Raw genomic sequence first — 12,201 nt, forward strand, 5'->3', positions numbered from 1 at the left:
ACCAATGAACACTTTTCTTTATTGTTAAAACAGAAAAACCCAGGTCTCTTAAAGCCACACCATCTCACTATTTGGCAAGGTCAATTCCAAATCTGTGTGGGTGGGTAGCAAGGACAACGAAGGGTCTCCTGCTCAGAGATACACTGTTGGTTCAAATTTGTCCTGCTTCTCTCTGAATACTCAGTAACTTGGACTATTCTAAAGCAGACAGAGCGAGGCCCTGATCTGTAAGTGCGGGACTGGCCCCATTTGGTATGACACGAAGTCTCTCCAAAAAAGAGTTTTGTTGTCCCAGGTGAGCTTGGATGGCTGTGTCAGACAACACACACACAGAGACATATCCCTTCTTCACAGTGAATATGAGTTAAGTACACAAGTTTAATACCTGGAGATGAACAGGAAGGAAAGGACAACAGGACACATACAACACAGTAAAACGGGGAGGGGGCAGAGGGACACCGGATATCATCACAGCAACCAGTGAGTGATTCCCTTGGTGCCCTGAGAGGTCACAAGACAATTGCCTCAGGTCACCAGAATGGCAGGGTGAATAAACTATCAACTCTGGAAGGTAAGCCGTGGCACTACTGCGGAGCTCAAATAGGGGCGAGTCCCTCTCGGTCACAGAGTTAATATTTAAGGGCGCCGGGCTTGGAGAATGTACGGTCAGCATTTTGACAGCAGGAGAGGGACCTCTTTGGACGTGCTCTGTCTGCCTAACACTGGGTGAAGAAGGCCCCTGCTCCAGGTAATGGGGCCCCAGGACCCCGTGGTCTTGATCTGTAAGCACTGCACACCACTGCGCCCCAGCCGGCCCCACTCTGTACTGAGCACCCTCCCCGCAAACGGACATCAGACAGAGTGAGGAAATCCAGAGGAGATGGGGGGAACCACAGTGGTGGGGTTCAGGGGCAGGAGTGGCCGAGGGCACAGGTCCCAGGCCGGCCCCTCCTAGGCGTCGTGGAGGCCGCTGTTGCTCAGAAGCACCTTCTCCCCGGGTCTGAAGGCTGGCATCCCAAGGTAGGGGCAGCTGGCACAGCGGAAAGCATCGCCCAGGTAGCACTGTTGGGAGAGAGAAGAGACCACTGTAGAGGGAAGCGGAAGGTCAGAGATACAGGCCAGGAGAAAGGGAGCCCAAGTTTCATAACACAGCCACCGCAGCCTGAGGAAAACGTCCGGATGCATTTGAAGGCCCAGCTGAGATCCAAATACTAAGAGTTTCTAAGACCTCTGGTTTCATGAGAAACAGGGGTCTAAGAGAGAGAAGTTCCTCAGGAGGCCCCATTTCTACATTCTCAGCAGTTCAAGTCACAGCCACAGTCAGCCAAATGGCTGAGAAGCAGCGGGCCCGGCAGGAAGCAGAAAGAAAGGGGCCAAAACTAAGAAATGACAAGCGCTGCCACGGCGGGAGCGCGTGGCCCACTCGCGGGCGGCCCCTCCTCCCCGCCGCTCCCCGCAGCACCTACAGACGCACGCTCACTGCTCACCTTTCACTAAGCTCTGTGGGCAGTACGTTCCCTAGAGCTGGAGCTGGCCTGAGTTTAGTCAGGACGATGCCCAGCACCACTGGGCTTTCGTGGATACCGAGTACTCATCCGGACACTTACGTTTCCACAAGCAGACTTGGGTTGGGAGCTCATCTGGTCCCTTGACTTCTCTTTTTCCAGTTCTTCTGCGAGGCCACAGGTGCTGGGGGAAAGTCAGAGGCTGATGAGTGAGATTTGCACCACCCAGAAACCCCAAATCCTTGACAGCGCCAAAATGTGCTACACGACTTCCCTCTTTATACGGGTGTCATAACCCAAATGCCTGCGAGGCCAGGCAGGTAAGATGAACATGTGAGGCTGTTCAGGGAGACGGGAGAGTGTTGGGAATGGGGGAACCAGAGGGCAGGTGCCCTGTCCACAAAGGGCAGGCACTACTCAGCCTTGGCTGATTCATGCTGTGGGGAAAAGCAGACCTAGCGACCCCATATTTTCCAATGTTAGAAACAGAAAAAATGTTTTGGATGTTTACTTGAAATCTCCTGACTTGTCAGCGCTGAAACTTCCACATTAAAAAAAAAATACTGTAGCTCACAGTGAAAAAAAAAGTGACAATGAATATATGTATGTTCATGTATAACTGAAAAATTGTGCTCTACACTGGAATTTGACACAACATTGTAAAATGACTATAACTCAATAAAAAAAGTTTAAATAAATAACAATCTTGATTTTTTAAAAAATTTTAAAAAATTAAAAATTAAAAATAAATGCAAAGCTAAAAAAAAAATTCTGATGATTAAACAAGGCTGCACACCACCAGTTAACTTTTAACACCCTTTCCATCCACTTATAAAACTGTAACAATTCTAACACCAAGTTTTCTTGGTTAAGAGGACAGACTGCATACATACATCTAATTTCACTTCTCTCAAAATGCCATCAAAATTTCAGTAAAGACAAACCACAGAAGCAGGGACTACAGGTGAAGAGACAACAGCAGTACAGTGTCGGAGCCTGTAAAGCAGACGGAGGAGGGAGCGGTGACAGGACAGACTGAGGACGCGAAGCCCCACGCCGGCAGTGAGGAACACTGAGTGTCCACCCACGTCCCAGCCTGAAACCCCACACGGCACCAGAAGTAGCAGCACTAGCAAGACCCTTCTCTGAGCAACCAAAGGGCAGACCCAAAGATAATGACTTTGGGGTTCTCCCCCAAAAGGCCCCCCCAGGATTCTTTCACTGAAGTGCAGTCAACAAAGCCCACCTGTAAGCTCAGAGACCCCAGTGAGCCTTCTGTCGTCCATTCCTCATCATGAAGACAACCAAGGGTTACCAGGCATCTTAAGAAAGCTCTAACAGCAAAGTCAGAGACCAAACTAAAAGAAAAAAGCAAGTCGGAAGAAACAAGCCCTATGCAGAGGGGGAAAATGGAAAGAAGTATCACTGTTCTTAAGAGGAAAAAAACCATGCCCACAAAATAAAAACAGGATGCTATATTTTAAAAATGCCAAAACCAAAAAAGAAATCTTAAAAATTAAAAACATAATAGTAGAAATAATCAACAGAGGTTTTGGAGGATAAATTTGCAGAAAATTTCCCAGAAAGTAAGGTATAAGGAAAATGTGAAAGAAAAGAAAATTACAGGACCAATCAGAGATCCAACAGCTGAGAACAGGTTAAAGAAAGGGAAAAGAGAGAAGACAAAAATCAATACAAAATTAAAGATTATCTCCCAGGACTATGGACACATGTTTCTAGAAAGAAAAGATGCATTGAGTAGCTGGTGCAAAGGATGGAAAAGATCCCTACACAAGATATGTTATTACAAAATGATACCAGGATAGAAAAGGTTCTACAAACTTTCAAAAATGGAAAAAGAGGTCTTACAGAAAGGATCAAAAAACAGAATGGCCTCGGGTATCTCATCACAATCACTGGAAAAAAGATGACAGAACTGTCTTGAAAATTATTCTCAACCTAGATTTCTGTACCCCAATTACCAATGACTTACGAGAATAGAAAAAAGGCATTTTTGGACACACACAGTCTAAAAAGACAAAAAACAAAATTTGGACCTCTCAGGTAGCCTTGCTTAAAAAATGACTGGAGAATTCCTCCACCAAAACAAAAGAGAAAACCAAGAAAAAAGCAGCAATGGGAACAAGAAACAGAAAGGCTAGCATCAGACAGAGAGAAGGGACTCCTCAGGACAGTGAACGGGGTCCCAAGACATCAGCTCTGCTTCACACAGCCCCGTGTGTGCCCCGGGGCAGGGGTGCAAGAGACACTTGACCCAGACGGTTGAAGCCTGCCACTGGCTGCGACTGCCATCATTCTAAGAGCTCATCCAGATAATGACCTTGGGTTATCTCCACTGTGTGCTAATGACATTCAACTTTCCCTTCCACGCCCTGATGGTCACCTGAGGACACACTTCATGCAACAGAAGTACTCAGCTTCGAGCTGCTCCTGAAACTGAGCTTAGAGCAGGACACAGCCGGCACTCCACTCCCTCCGACCACACTTCTGCTGCCCGGCCAGTCACTGCGTCACAGGGGTTCTAGCCGTAGTGCTCTTGGTTTCCCAGAACTCACCCCTGACTCCCTGCTGACCTCCCTGCGAGGGCCTCTTGTAGATTCCCAAAGAAGCCCAGACCAAAGACCCTGGTGAGCATTTACAGATATGGAGTGTTGACCTTTCCTGGCTTAGTCAGGTCTGGGCTTCACAACTCAATAACAAATTGTTTGGAGACTCACATATAGATGGTAAACTATATTAAAAAAAAAAAAATCCAGGAAAGATGAGCACAAACTTAGGAGAATGATGACCTCCTGAGGGGAGAGGGAGCGAGCACAGGTGACTTCCAAGGTACTAGTGATGCTTCCGATTTTTAACCTGCGTGATCAGTAAACGGGTGATCATTTTACTGTTCTTTAAAATGTACTGGTTTAGCATACTCTTCTATACACTTTACAATAAAACATGTTTCAGTAATTTTAAAGTTTGTGATTCCTTGAGAATCAGAAGCCACTGGAAGCAGCGTGGCAGCCTCTGCTCAGCCCAGTGCTTACCAGTTCTTGCAGGCCTTCCGCTTTTTCCCTTCCCCACAGGAAGCAGCCCGCAAGGATGCTGGGTCTGGCTTCTTCAAATCTTCGGGATCCAGCAGTTCATCTGAGTCAATGAGATCCTGGAGAGCATTTGAAGCCATTAGTGACATGGTCATGGTTTCTGCTGATGAACAACTTAAGTGGTCACAAGCCACAGCAGTCTACCCATCTATGTGAAGAAGGCATCCCCAAAAGACCTGGGGTCAGCCACCTGCCCCAGCTGACCGCATGGGGAAGGAACTATGTGAACAGAAGGTGTACTGGGTTGTGAGGGGACTGGGAACTCACTTACAATGTGCAGAGAACAGGTGTGTAGAGTCGGGGTGGGAGGGAGGACGAAGCATAAAGAGACAAGTGTTATATTTATTTGAATATATGAAGGGCTGTTGTATGAGATAAGGGGATAAAATATTTTCTACATAGTCCCAGAGAAAAAGGCAAATAATAATACATACATTTGTGCAATTCTTTGATAAATGTGTGGACAATCGATCTGTAAGCTCTACGTGGGCACAAACCATCACCTATTTTGCTTACCACTATCTCTTCAAGAGTTGCAGAAATGAACTTTATTATAGACAATGCTAATCTAAGATGGAAAAGTATAACTTTTAAGACAGTGAGTGTTCAGTGACTTGTCCAGACAAAGGAGCCAAAATATATTTTAGCTGACAAACTCTTTTCAGATTCTCACACGCCCAAGAGTCTAATATATCACATGAAGTGAGAACAAGAAAATCTGTTGGGGAAAGATGCTGAAAAAGAAATTTAAAATGCCACTAATATGGAGTTTCCTTCTCAATCAAAAATGCCAGTGACAAGCACAACCACAATGCTGGGCTGTAAATATCTTCAGACCTCCAGGCCCAGAGGGGCCACTCTGAACTACGACCACAGTAGCCACTCACCACGCTCTCATCCTCCATGTCATTGGCCGAGAGGGTCCAGAGCTTGACAGCTGCAGGGTCCACAGCAGGCTTCCCTGAGTCAAACCAGTAAAAGAAAATGAGTTCCATAAAAGCAGCCAGAAACAAGCTCCCAGCACACGTAAGTGCCTTCTACTAAGACTCTGTGCAGGGAACACACTGGGCTGGGAGTCAGAAGGCTTGGGTGCAAGGCCCAGTTCTACCACTTACAGAGGCACGACCGGGACCCACCACCTTATGGTAACAAAAGCTATCATTTGTTAAGCACTTGCTTTGTGCCAGACTCTATGTTAAGCATTTTACAAACATTATCTAGTTTAGTCCTGCCAACAACCTTATGAGGTAATCATTTGTTGTCCTAATTTTATAAATGAGGTAACAGGTTTAGATACTTAGGCCAGTTACACACAGCCACAAATACAGGTGCTGTCTAATGCTTTTCACTCCCACTCCTTATCTTTGCTTTCTCCTCCTTATCTGAGTTTCCATCCCTACAACATGAGGCAAGTAGTATTCCCTATTATCTATTGCAGGAGATTTTAAGATTAAATAAGAAAGTGTGCCAAAAAGCATCATCAAAAGCAAAGCTTTGGCCTCATGTAAACCTTGTAGAGCTGATGGTGACAGTGTAACAACAAATTAAACCTCACACCTCCTGATTCTCTGTCTGGGCCAGAGGAAGGCAGGGAAGAGCCTGTAAGAGCTGAGACCACAGGTTCTGTGTGGGCTGGTCCTCGGATGGGTCTTGGGGGGGAGCGCACCCCCTGGTGGTCACTGTCACAACTAGATGCTCAGACCTTCCCCCAGGGCAAACTGCTCATCTAAGCTGCTACTACCTGTTCTGGACTATGAATCAAAGATCAGGATGCCAGAGGATTTCTTAAAGATTTGGGCTGGGGGGAGTGTATAGCTCAAGTGGTAGAGGCATGCTTAGCATGCATGAGGTCCTGGGTTCAATCCCCAGTACCTCCATTAAAATATAATGATAAATAAATAAATCTAATAACCACCCCCACCAAAAATAGATAAATAAAATAAAGTTGTAATCTTTCAAAAAAAAAAAAAGATTTGGGCTGGACAGTCAAAACAGAGCAGTGTAAATATACCAGTAAATTTCTGCACACCTCACAGCTGGGACAATTTTTCTCATCTCAGGCATTAAAAAACAGCAGTAGGAAGGGCGAGAGTGGTGGTAAAGGGCGGGGTGCAATTTTCTGAACAGAAGATTTATTTTATAAGCGTCTTAAGATTCTCAAAGAAAGAAAAGCTGACTTCAGTGGCACAGAGAACAGGGAAGAGGAACAGGGCACTCTTATCTGCCGTGCAGCCACCGTGATGTCTTTTGAGGGTAAACTTCATAATTCTGGGGCCTGGGAAGACTTCATTAGCTGATGAAGCTAAGGGACTCAGGCCTCTAGAATCTGGAGGCCTCAGTGTCCTCTGGTGCAGAAGGGGCCGAACCAAATAATATCTATGTGTCATTTCAGTTTGGGATCCAAATATGCCTGGGATGATAGTACATAAGCATTCTTCCACTTGGAAATGAGAGAAATTAAGGAAGGGACTGGTCCTCTAAAGATATCACCACCTCCCTCAGATCTTTGGCTCAATTTCTAACTTGGCCTTCCAGGACCACTGGGACACAGCAATGCCCCCAGGACAGCCTTACCTGAAGACTTCTTGGCAATAGAAAGCTTAAGTTGACTAGAAGAACCCACTTCAAAGTTGGGCTTTTTGCCTGTGATCTGCACAGACAGCAGGCTGTCACTGTGGTAACCCAGGTGTTCCTGGACAGACTGAATCTCCTCAGGGCTCAAGGACTCACGCTGCAGCTGGAATTCAAGACATCAAAGAATGAGGCCACACTCCTTCTACAAAATGATGTTGTACTATGTCCCCTTTCCAGGCATCACTGCAGGTCTTATATTCAGTTTCTCACTGATAAGGACCCCAGAGTGCAACTTTTGTCCACATGTTTATATTGAGCCTACCCCTTGGAAAGTTTCAAAGTATTATCAAACATCTGACTATTAGGTACAAGGCACTGTGCTAGTCACTGTGGGGGTTGCAATGATTATTATGAAGATGAATCAGACATGTTGAATAGGATCAAAGCCTGTAGCAGGGAAGCATTCCCACAACAAAAAGTAGAGAAAAAGAACCACAGGGGGAGAGCAATGCTTTTCATGGTTCTTATGAAGAAGCAGTAGACAGTAAAGGGAGGAAAAAAGGTGGCGGTGCCACCTCTATGCCAACAATTATGAAATGGTTAAATAAATCACAGTCCATCTATCACACTGAGTGTTGTTCCATCGTTAATAAGAAAGTGGGGTGGATAAACGTCGAGGATATCTGAAGGTGGGGGAAAAAGCTAGGGACTGAACAACGTATACCTGTGACCTTATTTACAGGGAAAAATGTGTACACACACACACACACACACAGTGCACACTTGTGAATACATAAGAAGTCTGAACAGCCACACCAGAAAATGTACTGGTGGAGAAGAGAAGCGTAAGCAAGGCCTGGAATGTCACTTTACATTTTATATTCTTTAGTCTAAATTGAGCTTTTGTGAACGTCCCATATTTTAGAATAAACAATGGAAGGCCTTTAACTAAAAAGAAGAATAAGGGCAGGCATAAAGAAACTTAAGGCCCTAGGTCATGCGGCCAATCAGCGGTATAACAGCTCTCCTGGTACAACAACCACCCCACCCCCCAGCACACAAGAAAATTCCAACGTCAAGGAACAACACAGAACCATAAATACCTCTATTTAATGTTAATATTTGTATTGAACTGTCAGAAATGGACTTCCGCCTCCAACCTACTCCAGCCTCCCACCAAAAGTCTGAGGAAGGTCCAGGTGGGTGCCCTTCACTTGGGCCTAAGCTTGGTGTCCATTAAGAGACACGTCGCTCTCACCCCGCCTCAGCGGTCTCCACTAGTACCAACGCCCCAACCCACGCGGGCCCAAGCTGAGTCTCTCTGAAGATCAGTTTCAGAGGTCTCGTCCTTTGAGGCATCACGTATCTCACATGTGGAGCAATTCCCAACCTATTTCCTAATCTAAGCCGTACTGATCCCCTCACCTCAGGGCTGTTATTTCCCCTTGATTCTCCCTGGATCATCTGACAGAGAGATACTGTGTTTAGTCACCCAGGGTTTAAATTCCCAGCAAAGAAAGCCATCTACAAACATACCTCTTTTACTTCCACAAGACCAGAGAGAGTCAGGGCTGAACAGAGCTTAGGTGCCGTCTTCACTTTGCTATTGTTAACTGCCAAGAGGAAAAAACCCCAGTGAAAAGCTATAGAGGTCAAGTCAAGGAAAACAACAAAAGATCTATCCTATTTGGGTCAGCAGGCATTAAAACAATAATAAGTTATTCTGCTCCATGTGTATATGCTTTAGAGGTAACACTGTAATTGGACAACCCCTTTCGGTTGTTCAAAGTGCTCTAATGGATGCTCCTAAATTGTTCTATGATAACTCCATTTATTATTTCTTCTCACTCTCTGCTCCTTGGAAATACCTAACCTTGCAGGGGTTGTTGGATAATGACTGAGAAAGAGGCTTGGAAAGTGTACAGCATGCAAGTATTCTCTCTATGGTTCTGACAGACACTGTTTGGTCACCCAAGGTTTACATCCCAGCGTAGAAGACTGTATCTGCTATGCACATCATGAGCTTGTATTTCCACATGAACACCTTGATACATTTCAAGATACTTTCATTTCTATTCTCTTTGATGAAATAAGGCATCACATTTTGAAGGAAAGTCTAATAAAAAATGCTAAACTTTTAGAACTGAATGATTCTGACAGCTTCACCACTGAGCAAAAAAGGTTTTTATTTCTTGATTTTACCTTTAGTTTCCTGTGAATCAATAATTACCCCATCACTCTCAGACTTTCAGTCACTATTTTCTAACTTTTCAGTTGGAAATAACTATAGATGCACAGTAAGTTAAAAAAAAAAAATTTCAGGGAGGTTTCGAGGACCCTTCACCTTGTCTCCCCATGGTAATATCTCACACAACTATTGTACAATATGAAGACCAGGAAATTGTCATTGACAGTCCTCAGAGCTTATCCAGATCTCACCAGTTTTACATACACTTTTTTGTGCATGTGTGTAGTTTTCATCACCACAAGGAACCCCCCTACTACTCCCTTAAAAGCCTCATGCACCCCATCCCTCCCATTCCTAACCCCCGACGACCAACCTTCTCTATCACTATAACTCTATCATTTCAAGAACGTTCGATGGATGGAATCATAGAGCATATAAATTTTTGAGATTAGATTTCTTTCACTCAGCATGATTCCCTTGAGATTGATCCAAGTTGTTGCATATGTCAATGATTTGTTCCTTTTTTCCTGCAGCATAGTTTTCCATGGTATGGACGTACCACAGTTTAACCATTCACCTGTTAAAGAAGCCAGCCATTTTCAGGAGGGCAGTTTCCTTCTATTTCACTACCTAATGGGTCAAAGATCACAATTTCTTCAGATATGTTGGTTCAGAGTTTTATAATAATTTATCCCTAAGGATAAGATTCAGTATAGAATAGTAATCTCCAAGTGATACTTCCTGTTCAGAGAGATGCAATAAATAACACCTAAAGATTCAACCCTGTTAAACTCTAGTCTTTCAAGTGAAGATTTCCTTACCTGCAGCTGTCTCTACTGGCTCTTTCAAAAAAAGACAGCCACCAGGCCGAAGGATCCGGGCCATCTCAGCCAAAATCTCAGCATTGTGCAGAGTGGTGCTTCCAGGAATTACACCCGACAAAATAATGTCAAAGCTAGATTCTTTGTGGGCAGCTGAAAAGAAGGAAGACTCGAATCAGCAATCATCTGGGCCCCAGAAGCAATCTCCCAATCCCTTTCAAGCCCCTACAAAGACCACATGCCTGGCCCTATGGAATAAACACCTACCTGTTCAGCAAATGCTGCTATACCACCACCACCAGCAAGAGGGGCAAGGACCCTGCTGCCCTGCTCTCCTTCAGTTTTACTCATTTTGTATCCTTTTATATGCTCAGGGGAAAAAGTCAAAAAGGAAGCTGAACACAGAGCAAGCTTTTGTAAAAATGTGGACTATCTAGTAAGAAATAAGAACTTACTCATACAAATCATCAACAACACTCCTGAGTCCACTGAATCTCAACTGAAAAATAACAGAGTGACCGGCCACTACTATCATATGCCACCCAAAACAAAAGCCCACTATGAAAGAAGGACAGAAGCACAGCACTCCCATCAAAACCGCCTGCCCTGGAAGATGACCCGAGGAGGTACTTACACTGCACCAGCTGGTTGATGTTTTCCACAGACACTCGGCCCTCATCGCCAGTCAACTCTTGAAGCTTATCCACCAGATCCTTCAGAGCTTCCACTGAGGATGACTTATCCCAGACCACTGCTACAAACTGGCCAGCTGAGATCCCAAAATCTGCCATTCCTGCAGGGCTGCAGACCTAAACACTGTGGGTCAAAGGAGAGTCAAGACTGGGCTGAGACAAAAGTGCAATTTAATCCATGGGGTAAACCAGATATGATTAGAATTGCAACCTAGAATTCTGACCTCCTACCAGGGAATGGTGACCACATCAGACAATTTTACTGTAGATACCAGAGTCTGAATAAATAAACCAGTTATCCCAAGGTTTCATAATCCCGACATTCCCAAATATGGCAGATGCCTTCCTTATTGAGAATTTTGACTTGGAGTCAAGTAAGGAGGTTGAAGTCACAAAGATTATTTCCTCTTTGATATAAGACAACTCAGCTTGAACATGATATAAAACACACAGGAATTAATTAGGCAGAAGTATGACTCAGCAAGGGAGCCAAATAAATTGGCTGACATAACCCAACCACAAGCTCAGTGCTTCTTTAAAAAGAGAAAACATTTAAATGTGGCAAATTGAATAATGATATTTTCCCACTTATCAAAATATTAAAATTCAATTCCATCAAACCTGCAGTGATCAATAGTATCTACTATGTTTTTCTTAACAATTAATATTTAGCCAGACTGTTTAAAACATTTTACATACATTACCTCAACTGAACCTTAGAACAACCTTAAACTAGATATTATTCCCATTTTACAGTCAGGAAACTGAGGCTGTTGACTTTGCCCACGTCATACAATAGTAAGTGTTGTGAGGATAAGGTAAGAGCTAGGATTTGAATCCAAGTCCCTATGACTGTAAAACCCATGCTTTCGATCTATGGAAACTTCCTCCCATGGGTCAGCTTTCTCTTTCACCTGATACTCGGACAAGTGTAGAATGTCCTCACGGTGCAATCAGGTCACACTACTTGGGTCCCCCTTTCTTTCTTAAACATTAATGTCACCAGGTCTCCGACTTAAGACAGCTCTACCAAATGACATGAAGACAGAAGCTGTGGGAGAGGGGTCCAGCAGGGATCGGTCTTATGCTGAGCACTTCTGTCTTCTGCAGGGGTGGCAAACTCAGTGACAATTCTGCCATCACAGGATACTCTGGGACTAAGTCTGAGCCAGGCACACAGTCTTCCTTTTTTAAAAATGTTCACTTCAAATGATAGGCTCCTCAGCCTACAAAACATGCCGAGGTTAGCCAATCATCCTTAAATACTATAGTAGTTTGATTTTGTTGCTCATTTCCTAAAAGAGTTACTAA

At 44.4% G+C, this 12,201-nt stretch overlaps 1 protein-coding gene across 1 annotated transcript in view; it reads right to left on the bottom strand.

The window, feature by feature from the left end:
* CIAPIN1 (cytokine induced apoptosis inhibitor 1) overlaps positions 1-12,201 on the bottom strand; it is a 15,500-nt gene continuing 3,299 nt past the window's right edge. Inside the window, exons 2-9 of the mRNA XM_014555112.2 lie at positions 10,833-11,014; positions 10,199-10,351; positions 8,726-8,802; positions 7,190-7,352; positions 5,503-5,576; positions 4,559-4,674; positions 1,608-1,689; positions 1-1,062 (exon numbers count right to left, since the gene is read on the bottom strand). Coding sequence (XP_014410598.1) covers positions 952-1,062; positions 1,608-1,689; positions 4,559-4,674; positions 5,503-5,576; positions 7,190-7,352; positions 8,726-8,802; positions 10,199-10,351; positions 10,833-10,989 — 933 coding nt within the window. The 5' untranslated portion in view covers positions 10,990-11,014 and the 3' untranslated portion in view covers positions 1-951. The remainder of the gene's footprint in view (positions 1,063-1,607; positions 1,690-4,558; positions 4,675-5,502; positions 5,577-7,189; positions 7,353-8,725; positions 8,803-10,198; positions 10,352-10,832; positions 11,015-12,201) is intronic.

This window comes from Camelus ferus, chromosome 9, assembly GCF_009834535.1.
Source record: "Camelus ferus isolate YT-003-E chromosome 9, BCGSAC_Cfer_1.0, whole genome shotgun sequence".
Taxonomy (NCBI): domain Eukaryota; kingdom Metazoa; phylum Chordata; class Mammalia; order Artiodactyla; family Camelidae; genus Camelus; species Camelus ferus.